The 21,331-nt window shown below is 42.3% G+C and overlaps 1 protein-coding gene across 16 annotated transcripts in view; it reads right to left on the reverse strand.

Moving 5' to 3' along the window:
* The window catches only part of LOC111245769 (single-stranded DNA-binding protein 2-like), a 90,760-nt gene that overhangs the window by 50,825 nt on the left and 18,604 nt on the right, over nt 1–21,331 (reverse strand). For all 16 annotated transcript variants that reach the window (XM_022794507.2, XM_022794506.2, XM_086980433.1 and 13 more), the window contains 3 exons: nt 18,705–18,777; nt 12,422–12,483; nt 1,718–1,802 (listed from right to left, as the gene is read on the reverse strand). In XM_022794507.2, the coding sequence (XP_022650242.1) occupies nt 1,718–1,802; nt 12,422–12,483; nt 18,705–18,777 (220 nt within the window). The remainder of the gene's footprint in view (nt 1–1,717; nt 1,803–12,421; nt 12,484–18,704; nt 18,778–21,331) is intronic.

The following is a 21,331-nucleotide window of genomic DNA, read 5'->3' on the forward strand; positions in this document are numbered from 1 at the left end:
CAACGAGCAGATTTAGCCGATCTACGCTCGAATGGCCATCATTTCTTCATCAAAGTGCACTATATCTACACACATATGCATAGGTACATACAATCGCCCTGTTAAGTGATCCCGTTAAGCTCAAGTCGCACCGTCAGCTAGTATCGTGGGAACGGCCGTCCACACGGAGCAATCTCCATTAGGACGTGAATTACCGTTTGCGCCTCCGTTTGCCGGACGGTCGGTCGGCTGGCTTTCTAGGTGAAGGGAGCGCACAGCGGGAGCTATACGTGAAACGCTAACGAATACTGAGGAATTGGTAACGAAAGAATAGTTAAATGCTTAAGAGAACGGGTTAGCAGAAAAGGATGTGCCTATTACACGAGTTCACGCTTCTCAAACAACGCACCGCTCGAAAATTCGAAATAGCTCTGAGTGGCTGCAGCAGCGACACGATTCCGACTAGCTCCTAGGCAGGTGGAGACTCCAGCTCAAACGACGATCACACACAAAGGCGTTCACCCATGCATCTATGCACAAAGATGCATGGCTGTGTGTATATATGTACGTATATATACATATTTATATAGATCTATATACATATGTAGATATATATACATATGTAGATATATATACCTATATAGGCATAGGCACAGGTAATAAAAACTGGTAGGTAAACTGACGGACAGTTAAACACGATAGGTAAATTTGTCACATAGGAGGAGCCAGCATTTGTTAGTGGATGATAACTGATGTATGTACTGGTGGCAGGGTGTGTATCTGCAATGTACATATATATATATATATATATATATAGGTTTATTAGGAAGCAGATACTGCATGAAATTCTCGGAACATTCGAATATTTTTCAGTGAGAGAAACAACGACTTCAGGTCGATTGATACCAGGAGATTCTCTTTTATCGATGAGCTCGGTCGAGTGTATAAGATGGCAGCTATCTACCGCAGCTCGTTTTATGCCGGTACTCCTTGTTACATTCAAATTGACCTGCACCTACTAGCCCGTGTACATGGTAATTATAATCGACTAGGTGACCTTTACTGCGGTCTATTGCCATACGGTCTCAATGCTTGTTTTCTGCTGCCGGCAGACTATACGACTTTAACCGTGATGACATTCATCAGCTAAGTAAGCCACAGCCTGCACATAGCTACGTATGAGACACGTGCTGCAAGAGAGGTGTACAATTTACTAAAAAAATCTCCTGCTCCAGCCGCATCTCGTTAATCTACACATGAAAAAGATTAGCACCCGAACAGGCGAGCAATTCCTTATTTTTTTCAAAAACTCCGAATTGTTTGTTTCTCGTTGATCTCACCCAGATGTATGTAAATAATACGCAAACGTATTTTATCGCTTCCATACCATATCGCTTGTGAACACCCCTCTAAGCAGGGGGTCTGTGACGCAACAGGAACACGAATCTTTGTTTAGTTATGTCTTTTTGCGTCTGCTCAAATAATGAAACCGCGGCTACTTTGGTGGAAATTTAACCGATCGAAACACATGGGCTGCGTAGTGTACAGACCAACTATAGGCTAACCGGCAAAACATGTAGAGCAGTAAGAGAAAGGACGTAACTAAATGCTCATGATCGTGTCAAAGCTTCCATGGGTCTACATATAATCCACAGGATCCGGTGACGAACAGGAAGGTTAAATGGCCAAGAATGAACGTCCGCAAAAAAAGACAAAACAATTAGTGAATACAACTCACGTAGTCGTGAAAGGCCTTAGCTTCACTAGAATGTTCACACGAGTCTCTCCGCTCCGGAGCTGCGCAATATAGGTCCCAGAATACACTGCAAGACAAAAAACAATATCCGAATTAGCATACAAACTATCATTGTATGTACATTGCAAACACATGCGTCATCATACACGATTGGTTAGTCAAGCACTGCGTAAAGAAACACGTCACTGGGTCTAACGTTGACTTATAATTAAAAAAACCTTGCGTTAGTTGATTTCATTGCTAACCATTAAGCTCAACTTCGGTCACTATAAATTCCGTATGAGCTGAACAATTATTTCTAACCGTGCCATAGTCTTTGTCGTATCGCTCCGTCTACGGCCCCCGCAGCGCTCGTGGTGATTGATATCATGGCTACGATCCAGCTTCACGTTGGGGGGTGATTTAAGCTAACTAAAATTTCCCTCGATATCCAACCCATACATAAGCACACATTCCTGAAGCTCAACATCAGATGAAGCTAGCACTGCTTTTACTGCTTCTTCTAGTGCCATTGCAGTAAGCCATAGCAGCCCCCTCTCATTGAGTGTCTAACCCTTGTCGGACGCGTTTCTATTGCCCCACAGCGTCTTTCTGAGACCATCGGCAAAAACAACAACGATGAGACACGAATAAGTACAACAGCAACAGCGAATGGAGGCTAAGAAATAAGAGCGGCAAAATGGGCAATTTCTGTTTTAGTTTTTGGTCCCTGTCATCTTCTTCGTTGTCTATCGGCGGTGAGGAAATGAAAAGATGGCGGCATCTCGACCGATGAATGAGTGCAGCCCGCGAGCTGAGGGACCGGCGATGAGCGACCGGCGACCGGCGACGAGCGAAAACCCGTTTGGCGTCTCCACAGCAGCAACGGCTAGCGGCAGTGGCGTCAGCGTCCTTCGGAGCAAGCGCCTGCCCATATTCCCGCTTCGACTGCTTCTTTATTCTTCTACTGCTCTTGGAGAAGGAGCTAGAAGTTGTCGTCGGGGCCGGAGGCGCGGGAGGCACCCGGAGGGTTTGCTCGGTCGCGTCCAATCGCCTGTTGTGACTGCGGATTCAGAGGTTGTTACAGAGTTTCTATCTGTTGGCTACCGCTGCCTCCGTCACAAGTTGTGAACAGTTAAGCATCAGCCAGCAAGATCACTACAGTACAGAGACTATCAAACTGCTGCTAAAGCAGAAGACAATACCGAGACACAAATATATATAACAGAGTGTACACGAAATTCTCGCTGTTGGTCGAAGGACAGCGGATGTCGAACGGCGACGATGAATAGGTGCCGAATGACAAGCAGCAGACAAGTGCCTCTCGCGTCAATTGAATACACCAGTAACAAGGCCAACAAAAGAAATCTACCCATCCCATGACAACGCAACGACAACAAAGAGTAAACCGGAGGTGACCGGCCGAACAGTTGGCAGCAGAGCGAACTTCGGTTGAAAATGCGGCCGTAACTTGAAAGACCGAAAACAAAGCCAAGATACTGGAAACGCCACCCGATGGGATATTGCAGGCTGGCTGAACGTTGCCCAAGAGCTGCAACGTGCATATAATTAATTTTTTGTAGTTCTATACGCGCGCACGCGCATGTATGCAACGCATGTGGCTCATGCATGCATGCATGCATGCATGTATATAACTTTGCAATAGTATTTCTCTACTTTTAAAAGTGTACAGGCATACTTATAGACATTAGCAGATCGGTGCCGAAGAAACTATTTCGATTACTATCAATAATACAAAATTATTAGATTTGGAAAGTCAAGTATCATGAAGGTCCCTTTTGGCCCTGTTGATAGTTGTTCTCATCCAGCGTGGATCGAAAGTTTGAGGTTCTTTCTGTAACAGCGAATTCTCCATTCTGTGTCCTTATCCAAACCATACGAAAGCAGGAAAAGAAAAGGCTAGCCAATAATCACGAACCTTGTGGAGGTTCAAAAGTTTTCAGTAGCCAAAGACAGAGCAGCCGCCTAAGTCTCTAGCACGCGCTAGCGATGGCCGTCGTTTCGCTGAAGTTATCAACATTATGGAGTAGCCCGTTTCTCCTTGGTCTGCTTTCCTATGAAATTCTCCCGATTTCCCAATCTGCATATGATTCCTTCCTTCGTTCGGTTCGGTTTATCTCCCGCGTTCCGTCTCGTGAACCAAATACAGCGTCATACCAAATAGAAAAGAAGGGACAAGCGTGGTAAGAGAGACGCAAACAACAATGAAGCCTCTAGAGAGAAGGCCATTTTTGGGGTAGTCAGCCCGTTGACAGGGTGTATTGAGAAATTAGGGCCGGGGGAGCACTGGAGGAGAGAGGGAAGACAGTTAATGGTTTCACCCTTCCATTGCCCCTCGCCGACCTAAACAGTTCGTTTGAAAACGAACCACAGTGGAACGGGCGGGCTAGCACTCGTAGCATAATTGCGGCTGCGGAGCGATCACTGTTGAGGAGAAACCAGCGAGGCTTTGGCAAATCTGAGGAAACTCGAAAAAACCGCACTATATTTGCTGCAGTACAGGTTGAATGCCAAGCGCCGAAGAAGAACGATGAACTTTTTTCAGCAGCAACGATTGCACCTACATAAAATATGATATTATGATATAAACGATGGGGACAAAGGGTGCAGCAGCGCGACAGTCAGCAGCGAAAGGACGATAAAGCTGCAACAAGTCAAGAGTGATATCGGGTGAAACAAAGTGACCGGAGTATTCACTGGGGAAACTTGCGTTCAGATACTTCAGCAGACATAAGAAGTTGCCAAGATGGAAGATAACCAGGAAACTTAGCAAATAGAGCTATGTTTAGCAAAGTTAAATTTTGTGACGAAGATAATGCGTTCAGAAAGCACCCGGTTAAGTTCGTATCTAAAACGAGCGCATGTCAAACTCATAAAACAATTGAATTCATATAATAGATATCTTATTGCCTTCATAACAAACGTTTGTTGTCTTGGTTGATACATGAACATCTCTACGACTCTTGATAACGTAAACGACTGTCTTCGAACGTTAAACTCGAATGCCAAAGGCCTGCCAACGTCTAAAGACACGTCTACGACTACTACTACGAGTACGAAGTCTAGCAACGGTTTTCAGCCTGAACATTTAAGCGTGTAAAGTTATCGGGTATGAATGAAGGCACTGGACTTTTCAATGTATCCAATTGTGCTACGGAGGAGGGTACAAATAAGACAGGCTGAATGTCAGAACCAAACGCACTTCACACTAAATATCGAAGAGTACGGAGTAGAACGCGAGTTAACCAAATCCTCAAGTATAAGCGCAGTCTTAGCTTGGAACCAATTACTTAAATTTGACATTTACAATTTCAGTTATTTTCACTTTATTCTTTGCCTTTCGCAATCATTAACCATGTTCATCTATTTATAATTAAGCAAGTTAACTATCGTACGATACGTAGCATCAAAGCAATTTAAAGCTGAGATTTGTATAGACACAATGCATTTCTCCCTTAGTAGTATTTGGTCGCCAAAGGACTTTTACCCTATTTTCTGTTCCATATGGTTTTCATCTGCAGGTATATACACATATGTATGTGCGTATCACTAATTTGACTCACTCAATGACAGACTACGTCTAGTCATCACCAGTACTGGCTTGTTCTACGTCGTCGATCAACGAAGTTTACAGAGCTGCCAAAATTCGCCCCTGATCTTTACATACTCACCATCTTGCTGCTTCTCCTGGAAGCAGACCTTTGTCTGTCACGAGGTTGCCTCGCCCTTATCCGCGTTTTTACACTCCTCAATATTTCCTCAGGCCGAGCTGAACTCGTGATCATGGTACGCGCGCGATCAGTTCATGTCACGAGTTACCGCATTAAGCACAGCGAAAGCACCGAATCTACAGCTGAGAACTCGCAACCGGGGAGGTAACTAGGGGACTGGAAATTTCCTGGCAGCTTGCTGACTGCCTTCGTCCCCTAGCACCTAGTCCTCCCTAGCTCCTCCTTCCGTTGCTTTATTAGATCCCCTCTATACCCCGTACCTTCACAAGCAGGAGCGACAGCCAGGGGTGCTCATACTGGCATAGCTATCAGCAGAAACAAGAAGCGACGACGAACCACCCACTCGTCCAGCCTCCGACCCGTCCGGCCTTTGGTCCCACATATCTCGTTTTCTCGCGGCTGCCTTGGCTCCGAGCGACTCTCGGCCTCTACAGTTTGTATCGGCGGCCAGTGCTCCGACGCGAGCCAGCCAACGCGTCTAGTCCTTTTACACAGTGTTCTTGTACAGCTGCGGAATTTTAAGCGAGTAGCAATGAGCACACCCAGCGCGTCTACACAGTTCAATACTTACAGCAGCAATGGCGGCGTCACCGATGTCATTGGCCAGGCCGAGCCAACTGAAGGCGAAGGCTTCGGTCGCTGCCTGTTAGGTTGATCGTTGGTCGATGCCAGTAGCCGCTGGGTTGCTAAGCTCGCGAATGGGATTCACGGTGGGGTAATATAATAATACAGTGCAGGAGCGCCCGTTACTTTCGGCTAGTCACCACCATAGAGAAAACGGGTCGTGTTGGTGGCGACGTTAGAGGTTGGTATTTTGGAGACACGGGTGGGGTTCACAGGGTGTACACGCTGTTTAGGGGTGAGTATGAGAGGAAGGGATGTTCTAGGGAGGTGTTGGGGCTTCGGGAGACTTGAGGGGGTTATCAAATAAGGTTAGTCATCTTCCCCGTTCGTCCTCTGTCCTTTCTCCCTTTCCACGCAACCTCCCATCTATGTGTCTATGCTCGTTCGAAACTGAACAAAACCTATCCAGTGGAGGGCTCATTGGCTATCCTGTTGGCTACGCTACTTGTACACCTTCTTTTCTACCATAGGCTGTCCGGTGCTCTTGCCGACCTCGGCCCTCAACCCCCAGCTCAGGCGATCTCCTGCTGGGGTTTGCTTGGCTGCTGAAGCTGCTTGCTAGCTCTACGAACGGTAAGATTGAGGAACAAACCTGGTGAGCAATCCAGTCTTTGCTAGCTATACACTACTTAGGTGGCAAAACATCCTGCATAACCTTTGGTCAAATCCTGACATAGGTGAAGCATGGCCAGAGGTGAAGGTCAGAAACGAGTAAATATCTCTGAGATTCGACGGAGTGCTTATATTTGTTTGACACTCACGTTCTACAATTCGTTTTTCTGTGCACAATAGATTTTTCCTTAGCGAAAACAGTAAGAACGCTTGATTTCCCAGCTTATCACAATGACCCTTCTTGGCGGACATCGACTCGTACACTGGTCAAAGCGATACCATCCTCGAAGTGATTTGAGCGTCCTCCAAATTTCTTAAACCAAACCTAGTAGTTCTACCATGGTTCAACGTCTGATTGGAATACGTATCCAAATCGAAATCAACTAACAAGACTTTTCACTTCAATATTTTATCAGTACAAAATAAACGCATTCTATTGTCACAGATGCTAGTCGGTAAGTCGCGGACAATGTCGATACCTGTCTAACATGGCCGACATATTTCGCCGGCCATGACACCTGGTTGTCTACCCAGAATCATTGCTGATAACGAATATGATTGGTTTGCATGGTGCTACAACGGAAGGAGTGCGCGCGATAGATCCGTGTAATGTATCATACTCCGTTCGCACGTTGCCAATACGCTTCAAAGAAGTTTAACTATCGCACCGCCAGAACAATTGCTAGCGGATAAACTTCGTAGTGCAACCATTCTATTATAGGGTGCGGTAGGTTGTTACATGTCGCATTTGGCCGGCATAGAGAGATTATAGAGATTATATAGTTGAAGTACACGGCAGTGAATCTCCTATAACTTGAACTTGGGCAGTTGAAAGCTGAAAGACATCTTTCCTGGTACGTAGCTGATCATCAGACTGAGGTTGGAACAATCCCTCGGGCCCAGCGTTTGTGACAGCATTTTAGCAGAGGGCAAAACTCAAATAAAAACTCTACTATTGCAGTATGCGTGTCAACCTGTGAGTACTGCCGTTGCTTGCCGTCTGTCATGAAACTTCCGATTCCAAAGCAAAACACACGTCGGGTGCATGTTTGTATATATGGATGTCAGAGGCTAGTTTATGCCATACAGCGGAAGTGGACGGGAAATCTATATCTTTTTTTTTATAAAAGCGACTCACCCGACTAAATTCGTCGAGGCTAGTTAAGCAGAGGACCGGGCACATACACTCAGAATACTAATAATCAGAACTCAGAGAGAAAACTCAGAATAATAATCGAGACAATGACTTTAGAACTAGGCATACCCAAAGGGTAATCTGTTGCTACAGATGTTAGTTTAGGTTAATGTATGTTCGTTGTCAGGCACCACTGACGTAGCTGACCGTGACTGATTGGATTACCCGCTTTTGCGTGTAAATAATCGTATTAACGATTTTCTTGCTACGAATGGTTGAACTATGGTAAAGTTACGCACTGACGCTTGATTGAGTAAATGGTTACCACTTTGGACATTAAGACTTTTTAAGAACCTGTTCGATTCACTGCCTGAGTTCTAACTGTCAAGGTTGCATAACAGTGTACCTACAGGCAACGTGACTCAAAGAAGATTATTATTTCAACACCATTTTGGACTTTTTATAAATCCACAGCGAATTTCTGGAGTCCCTGCAACTTATTTAGGATGATTTTCATAGTACTTGAACTTTCTTACTGTATCTGAAAAAGAATTAATACGATCTTTACGTCTACGGAACATGAGCATAGATAAAGTCATCCGTTACTTGTGACACCACTTTGTCGTTCATCAAAATGTTTGTATTCAACAAGGCCGCAGCAGCGGCAGAAACGACAGCGGGAACAGCAGAAGCTTCGCAGTGGGACGCTCCCGCCATCTCAAGTATAAACGACACCGCCACGGATATTAGGGTACGAAGTCACCTCTGAAAGGAAAAAACTGACAGCTGGAAGATCTGACTCGAAGTCGCGTAAATCAAACTTAATAGATTACCCCTGACATCCGTCTGCGAAAGTTTGACCCGAGAAAAATGCTCGTGCCCAATTAGGATTGAAGCGACGATAACAAACCTTAGCTTTTATCAAAATGTTTCTACGTCAATTTTTCTACCCCAGCAGCATGGTAGCTGTAGTAAATAAGATGCGCTTTGCTATTCTTCGATTATTCTAAAAAAAAAAAAAAATATAGGGTGCTCGCTATATCTAGATCCACAATAGAAAAACTCGACACATATTCAAATTCATGAATTAAGTCATCAAAACAATACGTTACTAATAACAATAGTACTCTAAGAATAAGATCATCACTAACAAGAAACGCAATATATATATAAGAACACACGATTGATCGTTTTTTTCAATTCAAGCCATTTTTCGTGTACGTCCACTTACGATGCTCACTCATACGCTGTTATCGCCTCTACGCTGCGTGAACGTACCGGCGAACGTAATCGATATCGTGTTTATCTATTCTTCGTATATTGTCTATGCAACGTTGTGCTGTTCGTGGCCAGAGATTTCACAACAACGACGGCCTGTGCGACGTGATCGACGCCGGACAACAAGCAACTCCAGCAAACATTTCAAAGACGTTTCAACGAGCGGGCGACCGTCAGCGTCGCTGCTATGCCAAGAGACAGCACCGTTGTCTGTGAAAAGTTCAGCGAACCCTGAACGCCGGCGTTGCCGCTAGGGCGGTGGTTACCGGTACCGTGGCTATTGCTAGTACCAGTCTTCGCATATTGTATTGTTGTTGGTGCGCTTGTTTATTGTTCCATATTCTTATATGATGTGTTGCCTGCTGTTAAGGAGTCCGCTGACAGCGTTGTTTTTTTATACTTGAGCTGGTGGTCAGTAGCTCAATTGGCACCAAAGTAAATAGTCAACGTCAAATGTTACTCGTTTGATAAACGCTTGCTAAATGAATACTAGCTACTTACGCAAAATAGGTAATCTTTTTGTTGTTTAATAACGCAACTATATTAGCTGTCACCTCGAAAGCTAGTTGAAAAGAAAAGTGGATCGGGACTATTTGTAGGTCCTGAAATGGCCGCCTATGGCAAAAGGTTGCAAGTTCTCAGCTGGAAACTTCTCTTGGCTGTCTGCTGTGAAAACGCCCTAGGCATCAAATATTAGAAGGACACGACAAACGACAAACAGATATTCAACAAGTAAACACAGAAGAATGCGTCGGCTGCTGCTGCAGTTTTCATATTATACTATGAAGTGGTGATAGCGATGATATACTTACTTATAGACAAAAAAAAATATCAGGAGGTGAGGGAAGGGCAGATTCGAAAGAAGCGCCCCAGCAACGGAAAGTCATGGCCACACCAAAAATGTAGACGTATCGTACATTTAACCGTATCAGTGTCGTGTTTTCCGCAATGTCTGGGCGTAGGGTTAGGGCTACAAGTGTAACCGACGTTTTTCTTTGTACATACTTAGAGACGGTGCGCATATATAAGGCTTATAGTGTTGCTAAATAAATAACAATCTGTGCTCAGGGGATGATACTGCCAGAAATAGGTTCAGCAGACGCTAATAAATCTGTATTTTGGAGTTTACGCTAGGTTTGTTTATTACTGGTTAGTCTGATACTCTATCTGCGATTCTGTCAAATCTATCCGGTGTAAAAATAATAACGCTAGAAAACAAGTTCTTTTTACTTGCCGCATACATTAAACGATCTCTGACAGTAACCAGTCCTTACGAGTAGTCTAACATGGTTACCTCAGCTGTACATCAGCCCTAGCGAAATTAATCAAACATACGTTACATAGTAGATTCACGTTTGCTTTTCAGGTAATAAGACGGTAAGAAGAAGAAAAAGCAGAAAACCTAATTTTGTTGTAAGTCGATTTCTGCTGCAACAATCATCTCTATATCGACTGTTGGTTTTTTGATGTCTCTTTTTTTCGTCTACGCGTCACTATATACAAAGTATACGTACATATCGCCTGCCTGCCTTCCTGTCATGTCTCTAGGCCGGTTGTTCTCTTTCTGATTCGCCAGCAGCGCTATCTGTCTGATGAAATTTAGTTAAATACGTATGTGCATGAATAGACTATATCAAAGGTGTGGTTAAGCTGAAACAACAAAAGATAACCCAACAAAAAAGCGCCTATACGTCACAGAGCGAAGTGCCGCTCAATTTTGCATTGGAGTACGCTGGTCGTTTAGATGGTGCACGTAACGACAACGCACTGGTCATCCATTGCACGGAATATGATTCCACTTGCTGCTGCGTTGAGGGGATCAAGGGGATTTATTTCTACTCATACACAATCCATTCGAGCATTGCTGTCCCCCCTCACCGCTCGAGTCGCTAATAAAGATACAAAAAAAAAAAAGTAAAAAAAAAGAAATGCTGCACTAGTGATCGTTAACTTTTCGATCGAGCGTGACATAGAAGAAGAAGAAATCGTCAATAATCATTTCTCCTGACACAATAAATTTCTTTGTTTTGTGCTCAGTCGTCACAGCTGCACAGCTTATAAAAGGCACGAGTCCATAACTCGCTAACGTATATTTCAGTTACTAGTAGCTATGCGGTTATCACCAGATTCAGTTCAGACACCAGCTCAAGCAATATTGTACCCTACGAGATAATGTCCATTTAGCAGAATTTTAACATGATCGGTACGTTCGTGACCAACGTTCATCAATTGTAACATGCGCTTTTTTCTTAAAAGAATGAAAGAGTACGGGGAAAGCAACACAGCCTTAATCCAGTCACCATAGCCGTTACTAGCTGACATATTGTTTGGCACGTAAGTTAACGAAACAACAACGACAGTTGTCTTAGTGTGCACATAGGTTTATACAATCCGTAATTATAATAATAACTGATCTGAATCCAACAAGATCTTGCCTGGCTTCGATTTGCAGTTGTTTGTAAAATAAAAACGACGGTTTTGGAAAACTCGAATCACGCTACCGACCGTTGCAAGCCACAAACCCAGCTCGCAACAAGCTGCATAGCGTGCCGAGTAGTTAGATAATACTGTACAGACAGACATATTCTATCACGCACACCGAACAATGACGAAATTAGTTCTCGCCCGCGGTATGATCGTGTCTATCCTACAAAAAAGGGTTCAAATCATGAAACTTAAATCGACAACACAAGCTTCTTAATATAGCTATGCTTTTTTTTTTGTCATCCTTGTAGTTTTTGCGGATACAATCAATATGATCACATGGAAGGAGTCACGCTCAACGAATCCAATTAGCAGGCACGTAGCTACGAGACGACTACTTCACGAATATCTCTGACATCTCTCGCCAAGATTTTTATACTTGTAGCTACAAAATACTACACTATTTATAAACCTATGGAACAAAGAAGCAAGTCGGGTTGTACTTTCTGACTGAGTCAGCGTTTGAGGTGGAACTTTTGACGCTTGCTTCCGCTGTGGTCAAGGTCAACCGGATGCGCGTTCGTCGCCCGATTCGGCTTCAGGCGTGGATTAAAAACATATCTGACACGAAATACCCCGTTTCTTTGTTTCCCGATCCGGCACTAATGCACCACGTTATGACCTCTCGCCGCTGCCGTTCCGTAGCGGTAGACAATTGAACGCCACTAATAAAAATCGATTGAAATTAAGCACAAAGGCACACTTAACAAAACTGACGCACTTGGGTATATGCTTACACCCCTCTAACCCAGTTACTTCCAATATCAACATTTGCCATGCAATACATTATTCTTATGAATAATTATCGCCGTTGATACTTACCACCACCACGAATGAAGGAATCCCGGTGGTTCTCCTAACGTTATATTCTTTTCCCATCGGATCTAGAATCGAGAAAAGAAGAAAAGCACTCAAGCTGTTAGCACGTGCTTAATCAGTAGTATGATTCTATGAATCTGTAAACAACACTGCCAGCAAAACGACAGCCGCTTACATTCAGCAGCGTCAGCCAATTCCATTCTGCAATTTTGAATATTAGAATATTAAATCAAGTACAAATAACCGAAAAAAAAAGCTGACCAACGATTTACTTAACGATTTCTAAGACATTGCCAGCTGACACGACGCTTGCCCCAAGAGTAAAATAAAGTGGGTATAAACTATATGTTTTTATTTTCATCGCTAATGGGAAACAACTTACACTGTTCTATTTAAATACACACGTATATTATTTATAATTAAGTGTATATCTATATATATATATATATTCGCCGATTAAAATCGATGTGACGCTTATTTATTAAGTTGTGCAACTTCCTTTGTAAACATGGACTTATTCATCTGAGAGATTCGAAGATTTCTCAAACTGCATTTGGTCCGGGTGCCAAATAGGTTTGCATATCCATGCATGTACGTAGATGCGCATACGATTGTCGATATCTGAGTTTGGTTTTGTACTCATATTATTGCGGCGTACTAGACAACCACTTCGATTGATAGATATAATTCGACCTCATCCATACGTATCGACATATGGCGTTTAAAACTTAGGTTAGAACTAGGCGTGACCACTGTTTGGCAGTATGCCATCTTGGGTGACGTTTTTCCAGCTTGAACTGGGGCTATCAAAACACGTGGTTGTAGTAGAGCACGAACTACAATGTCGTACCAACCCCTACAAAGTCAACAGCGCCTATGACGCCAACAATCGCAAAAAAGCGACTACACCTGAGTACATATGGGTACAAGGGTTCGCAAGAAACAGTACAACCTTCAGTAGGCCCTGGATGCGACTAAAAAGGATCCTTCATAGTTATGACCCCCTTTGCTTAAAGCCAGACACCAAAGACTGCAATGTGTGTAATTGGATTTTATCTGAGTCTGCAGCGGTGATGGAACTGTCCCAAATTTTAGGCTACACGGAGCTATGGAATCAAGGCAGGTCGATTTGACACCAAGAGCGTAGCTATTGCGTGTCCTCTGCTTCAATGCATCTTGTCTGTCTGACAACGCAGTGGGTAATGTGTTTGCCTACTTAATCTAAAGTCACATGGTGGTCTAGGTGCAAAACCAAGCGTAGACGCTATACGTCTCGTGCTGGAACAAGCTAACTGTCTAAAGTGACGCTTCGCGGCACAAGGCGTGGACGTAACATCTTTTTACTACAAAGCGTCACATCCGCTTCTTTTTGTTCAGTGATTCCAATGTCTAAATAAAAGAAGTTATATATATATATATATATATATATATATATATATATATATATATAATGAATAAAGGCAAATCTGTTTCGGAAGGAGAAATCACTAACACTGTTTCTGCACTAGTAGTAATCTCCCTATTTTCATCGATGTTTCTTTATATGCTTGGCCAAGTCAAGTACTTCTAATAAACCAATATGTCAGTCAGCACCGATTATTCAACGGGCCGCAAGATCGACTCGACCCTGTGTCAATCTCTGCTTTTTCCTGAACAGCTGTGGGCAGCCTGAGCCAACGCTGATGGCGCCATCGCCACCGAGAGCTCACGCTGAGGCCAGAAATAGGTCACTCTTAATACCACTATCATTTTTGCCTAGTGACGGAAGCAGGGTTAGTTTGGTAGTGGCGGTACGGTAAGGCTGGCGGAGACGTTGTGTGCTCCCCCTACTCTGTAGTTCAACACGGGTAGCATCGATATGTAGTCGGTATCACAGGCTGAATGATTTAAAATTGTTATTATTATTCCGCTGTCGGTGTAGTCATCGTCAGATAGCTTCTGCTGACAAACTCGTTTCGACACGGTAAGTTCTACCGTCCAGATATTCGTCGTTGGACAGCACCAGGAGTAGGGGCGGTGGGCCTGGCAGCAGAAGCCGGAGAGAATATAGCTAATAATAACAACAACTGAGATTGTTTCCAGTGTGCTAAAAGTGAAACTAGTGTATGAGACAATATTTCTGAGAGCGATAAGCTGCCAACATCTAGTTCACCAGAATTTAACGGGAGCTACGAGAGATTAGATCAGGCCAATGGGCATGTCGCGCCGCATTGTCCGTGCTCACCTAAGCAACTGCTGTAGGGGGATTAAAGTAAAACAAACAATGATGAGCAAAGAAAGTATACCCAAATAGGTACAATTGATAATGCATTAAGAATATGAAAATGGAAAACAGAGGAAAACGAACGTTTAGAAGTAAATTCGGTCGTACGAGAGCTTAGGATCATAATTGAGGATAAGGTTAAGCAAACCTAAACATGAACTTTGGTGCAACACGGATGCAGTTTAGGACACGAAATTTGGAACATGCCTTTATTTCCCAGAAACATATCGCTACCGTACTCACAAAAGAAGTAGAGAAGGAACTTCCCCTATTAGTTGTTTGACTGTACGATGCTCCGCTAGTGTATGGGAAAGCGCGCCATATACATGTGTAGTAGAAAGCGATGCGCAGAACTATGGCTGAAGTTTAGGTTCATACATCGATTGTAGACCGACGACATCCTACAGCTGAATGTGCCTTCGCCATTTTATAAAAGCAAGCGAATCATCCTAAGCTTATGGCTGTCCGATAGATTCAAACAGTTCCCTAATTTCGGCTTGCTTAAAAATACAACTTCTCAAAATATCTTCGAGGCCATTCGACGACACAAAGCCATCTACGAATTGCAGCAGAAAAGCTAAAGCTTACATCTGCACCAGTAAGTTCGCTAGCATTTTTTTTATTTATAGAAAAATCATTTTAGAGAGTATAAAAGACTATTATTGCCATTGTGTTAGTCATTTAAAAAGCAAAAAAGTCTACTTTTCAATAGACAGGTAACAAAAATCGAGGCGGGATATTTCGGCCTGCTTTTTTCAGGACCTTCATCAATCTATGTACCGTTACCATTAACGCGCACGATATAACTTTTACAGTTTACGCGTTAGGAAACGACTAATTATCGATGCTAAGTGGCATTATTGAAAATTTTTGAAATAATCGCATGCCACTTCCACTTAATAACGATGAGGTCCTCTTTTACTTTTAAAATCGAAAGTTGATTCAACTTGAATAGAGCCAAGTTCAGCGAAGGATCGGCCTGCAGTTTTGTAATAGCTTGACATCAAGCATTACCCATGTATACATTGCAGTTATGTATAAGCCGCTTAGCGAATTTATAAATTATTCCTCTCGGAGTTTTATCAAATTTGCAGGTTAATATCAATTCCTTGAAAACTTTTTAACGTTTGCATCCCATAAACAGAATCCCAATTTAAATCCCGTAAATGAATTGCAGCAGCAATTTCGGACGGTCAGTTTTATTCAGACATAGAAACTATGCGATCTCTGTATAAGCACGAATAGAGCCTTATGTAAATGTGACAGGACAAAACATTACGGGGTCTAAATTCATCTGTTTGTAGCTATGACGGAAATGTTTTTTATCACATGTTATAGCTGCCTGACGTGTTTACAGAAAGTGGCTTCTAACGGGATTTCAATAATAAATTCGGATAAATGGTACGTCCGGAACCGAACTCAGATGATCATTTGTCATTACTTGTCTCTGCTTATTGTGCAGTAAACTGGTAGGAGATTCTGATATTCATTTTCTGTAGTCGTTTGTTTTAAGATTCAAGTTAGGTTTTTGCTTTCCAAAATTACGGCAAATGACAACAACCGCTTGCTTTCGTACTTTAATTGTTACCGAATTACGTACGAGATTAAGAGACAATAAGAATAATTATGTACCTTATCTCCTTGCAGTTTGCCATTCTAGTGTGTATGAAGAAGGACGCATACGTTGCTGAATGAATGTATAGCAGATCTCTAGAGTTGGTGCCAAAGCCTTCACCAAATAACAGAACTTGTTGGTCAATTTCTTCTCAGGCAATGAGCAGGCTTTTTGATTTGTACATACTGACAAATGTTTATTTATTTATAGGAACATATCCCAATTTCAATCGTTGTCAAATTCTTTCCACGTCCTATATGAGTACGTCCTGAAATCTTGTTGGGATGGGCCTCAATACAAAATCAAGGCCTGCGTTTTAGTTAAGATTAACAATACACATCGATTTCAAAACGATCGACAACAATAAACCTGTGAGCATACTTTGTCACCACTTTCCGATAAAAATTTATCCATTTATCTCGCTGTGGTGTCTATAGTTGCCCCGACGGGAGGTAAAACCAATTTACTGCTGTTCCAGGCAGCGTACATTCTTATTCGTCGATGTTGAGAAACCAGAGTTTCAGGCAGCCGAGCTAGCAATCCACTCTGACACACTCATCGGTCTTCTTTTTGGCTAGAGGATACGTTACATTCGAACGTAGGTAGCTATGGTATTCAAGATACTAGTCTTAAAACAATTGAGCAATAGAGTAGTTAATAGAGGAACATATAACGCAAATTGATCGGCTCACACGTCTCTAGGCCCAATCAGGAAAGACACACTAAACTAAACTATATCTTGAAATAAGCGTACATGACTTAACTATTAGACAGCATTGAATTGTTCTCAGAAGTAACTCTAACTACACTCAGGTGCAGACGCTGCAGCTTTCATCCGACACGAAAAGCAGGTTCCTTCCTATTTGGACCTATTTGCTCCGCACAAGTAAGTATATTTCCCCATTGGTATCAGTAAACCGTCCAACGGACACAGCGTCTATCCAGCCTAACTTACTAACAGGAATAAACGTCATTTACCAACGTGAATATATTATTTCTGGTCGTTTCGCAAATCGACACTACCTAGCATGCTGTACGCCTGCTTCCTCCCGTGTCATCCGCAGTATTCTATTTTTCCCTTGTGTTTCTTAAAAAATACACATAAGGGCTTTTGAGTAACTGCATGAATCTGTCCCATGTCCGCTCAGTGTTTACGTTACAATACAATATTTTACCTACAGAGAGGAAATCTTTATTTTAGTTATTGCTTTGTTGTTCTATATGCGTATTATTTAAACGAAGAGACGAAAGTACATAGTTGCTTATTATCGATTAGACGCGTAAAATGAAACTCAGCTCAGCAGCACAAGCTCCGACCGTCCTTCGGCTTTCACCGTAACGGCCCATCCTTATACCGACTAGATATACATATATATAGCTGGTCTCGTATGCACCTTCTGACGATCCCTCTTCAACATAATTCGCCTGTACTACTCGGTTTCTTTTCTCATCCAAAGCGATTCTGATCTTCAATCTTGTAGCCCAAAGATGATAAGTGTCAATTGGCTCTTTCAGCAGGCTTCGAACAGATATCATTTTTATATACAAATGGCATAAACTACTTCCTGCCTATGAGTGAGGTAACGGCTGAGGCAGGCTCATCAGGGACCGGTCATGATCCCGAAGAGAACAACTGTTCGCCGAACAAGCGCTTATCAACGCTGCTCGCTTGTCATCGTGCTTGAATTGAAGAACCACAGCGCATAGGCTGCACAGCCCTTCAACATCAAACAGCCTCAAGGAAATACTCGATTATCAAATAAGCGCAAGGCGACAATGAATTCTCGTTCACTTTACATCGTAATATGGGCCTTGTGCAACAAAAGACATTTCTCTGGTCGTTCATTGAGTTCGACTTCAAGCTCTTGTGATGCTGTGCTAGAACGAGGTGTTTCTTCGAGTCATGAAGTGGATAACGCAAGAACTTATTTAATTTACATGCTCCAGTGGTGTAGCTTTGTAACTGATCTCGTCAACAAAATAGAGCCTATTATGGCCTACTAACGTGCTTAGTAGACAAAGTCACCTGAATATGCTTTTAAAATGAATGTTGCAACGAGGCCGAACGCACGCGTCCCAAGGCTTTCGTATTGGCGCCTAAAGAGACGTCAGAGTCGGAAGTTGTGAAAAGCTCCAGGCCAAGGGTCGGTCCAGAAAAAAATCAAATACGCCTCAACTTCTTGTTAGCTTCTTGTCTAGCTATGGAGCACTCAGAGATCAGGTAGCATCTTACAATCATTAAATGAAAACTTGACCAACATTAAAAACAATTGTATGCAAGCAGATATCCAACAGCTATGATAGATTAAGTCTTTTAAGCTTTAATGCAGAAGACGAACTACTCTAAATTGATCTGTTTCAGCAGTAACAGGCATACATAAGGTGTGGCAGAAATCAATTAAACTTACCTCTGAGAGGAAAGTCTGCGCCGCCTTCTGCGCCCCCACGTGTAGTAGATATTCATATACATACAACGCCAACCTGAAACGGAGACAGGGAAAAGTTTAGCGCGCCAAATATTGATTAGTGAGATTATGGGTTTTATCATTACCACTTACTATTATATATATATATATATATGTTACGCAAATGTTAATGGAGGCGGCCCGATTGGCTAAAAATTAGATGTAGGGAATAAGCTAGGGCGATTTTAAGCGAGCAGTCCCACTAAAAAGGGTATTATTAAAGTTTGAAATGCTAGGTAATATTTCATACAGAAAATGTGGCATAAAAACACGACCTATCGCTATCTGCAATTTACTGAAAAAAATCTCCTAAATATTGTTTTATAATATCATATGATATTTTCAAGTGTTCAACATTGGCAGCCCTCCTTGAGCTCTTTAGAGCAAGTTCTTAAAATTATTTATCACTATATTATCAGTGTTACCGCCAGTATTAATTTTTATAAATGACAATTGAGCCTAGTTCGATAAAAAGGTTGTTTACGACATTACAGGATTATAGTTGACGATGGCCTTATGCATTAAGGCGAACTGCACACATGAGTACCCCATTGAGTAGAAATAAAAGCTAATAATAACACGATATTCAAGAGCTCTACATGCGCCTGCAACACTCCGATATAACCTAGCAACCGGTCATTTGTTCCGCTTTAATATTCCATTCTACAATATGATGATATTATTGCATTGCAGTGTCATAGATGGTAGAACCGAGTTCGACAATATCAAATGTAAATTGGCCGTACTATAAGTTAAGTTTAACAAATCCGTCATTTTCATTTCACGAATGTGCTAACGTAGCAGAGACTTCGGATCAAACGTGTCGAAATGTTTCACTTTAGTCCGAACGTCTCAGTTTATAGCAAAAATCTTTATGTGCTTGGCGCAAATACCCGTGTATATATTATTATATACGTATAATTGAAACAGTTGCAACGCTTAGCAACGGACAATAACGAGAATGATAACGTGAGACACTCATCATGGGCACGTATGATAAAATCGTTCGGCAGCTGTTGCAACAGATCTCACAGTGGCGAGGCAGGCGCGTCAAATCGGCTACGCTACAACGGAATTGCGAAGACTTTGCCAACTATGACTTCCGCAATGGATATCATAGGTAACATTTATATTTCAGCTCAAAAGTCTACTACCATACGTCCACCTACCGTCAGGCAAAAAAGTGTCAAACCTTAATGAAATCATACACAGGTTACGTTTTGAACAAACATTATTTCTAAGAGATAATTTTCTTGCAGCTTTTGTTTAATAGTCCCTGCTCACCAGTTATGAGTCATTAACAATAAACCCGGTCAAAGTAAATTTTACAGTGATATTTCAGAACTACCTTTCTATTCACTATTCCTTGTGTCGGTCCATTTTAAAATCTATAAGCATAAACTAAATCATTTATGCGGGAAAGTTTTCTGCTCTATCCATGCGCAAAAACCCAATTGGGCTGCCCTGAAGAACGAGCCTCGCATGCATCTTAATTTTCATCAGATTAAATCACCTAAGTGTGGCCCGGTCATCTCAGACTTTTTATTATTCAGAATGCGACTACATTTAGCGCTAGTAAGTATCGTTTCGACACGATTAATGGCCTGACCATATTTTCTAAACGAGAAAAAATATCGAGTCACGAATGCTGAACGATAAAGTGTGCAGGGAATAAAAATAGCACGAAGCGACCTCTGGTTACTACTGTCACCACTGGAAACCCTTTGAATTTCGAGCGTCGTTAGTAATCACGTCTTGGTTAATTTGTCGCAAGAATTCGTTTTTTTTACACACGAAAAAGTAGAAGGTAACAACCAATTGCATCATTGATGGTATCCGACGTTGTCGTAGATCAATTCAACGTCATTCATTAATAAAAGAGATTACTAGTCAAACCATCATCTCTGCGAGTGGACCCGTACGAGGCTCTAATAGGTTTGATACACAAGTCTAAGCGTCTAGGAAGACTGACACTGACAGGCAGCTTGATTACGAGAAACACAGACATAAAATTCAATCAAAATTATTTCTAAAACGAAATCATTCATCAGCATGGTAGTCAAGGCTCCCGCGTTTCATATATGAAAAAAGCACCCTAATATCAATTTGGCCCTTCGATCAGTCGTTCCCCTTGTCCTCAGTAATTAAGATAATCGGTGCCTATTAGGGAATCAGTTATTAGGGTGCGTTACCAGATTGTTCTATAAAGAATATAAGCGGCAGTTGCCCTGAACGATAATAGAAGACAGGCACATACGAAATCATTGCCCTACAGACTTACTTGCCATAGGCTAACCGCTGTAGCAGGACAAGTTGACGATAGCATCTTATCTATAGGATATTCTCATGATCGACAGTAATAGAAATAATAATAAGCACATTCATCACTATAGGATCGACATATTAGAATATTCCCACATGTATGTATAGGTCGTTCCAATGTAATATTTCTTATCGGCAGCTCTAGCCCGCCTTGATCTATCAATTTTTAAATTATAACGGCGACAACCAACAGTTAAACAATGCGTAACGTTGCAGGCCTGTAAATGATCTCTGTGACCCGTTCACTT

Source organism: Varroa destructor, unplaced genomic scaffold, assembly GCF_002443255.2.
Source record: "Varroa destructor unplaced genomic scaffold, Vdes_3.0 BEIS01000002.1, whole genome shotgun sequence".
In the NCBI taxonomy this organism is placed as follows: domain Eukaryota; kingdom Metazoa; phylum Arthropoda; class Arachnida; order Mesostigmata; family Varroidae; genus Varroa; species Varroa destructor.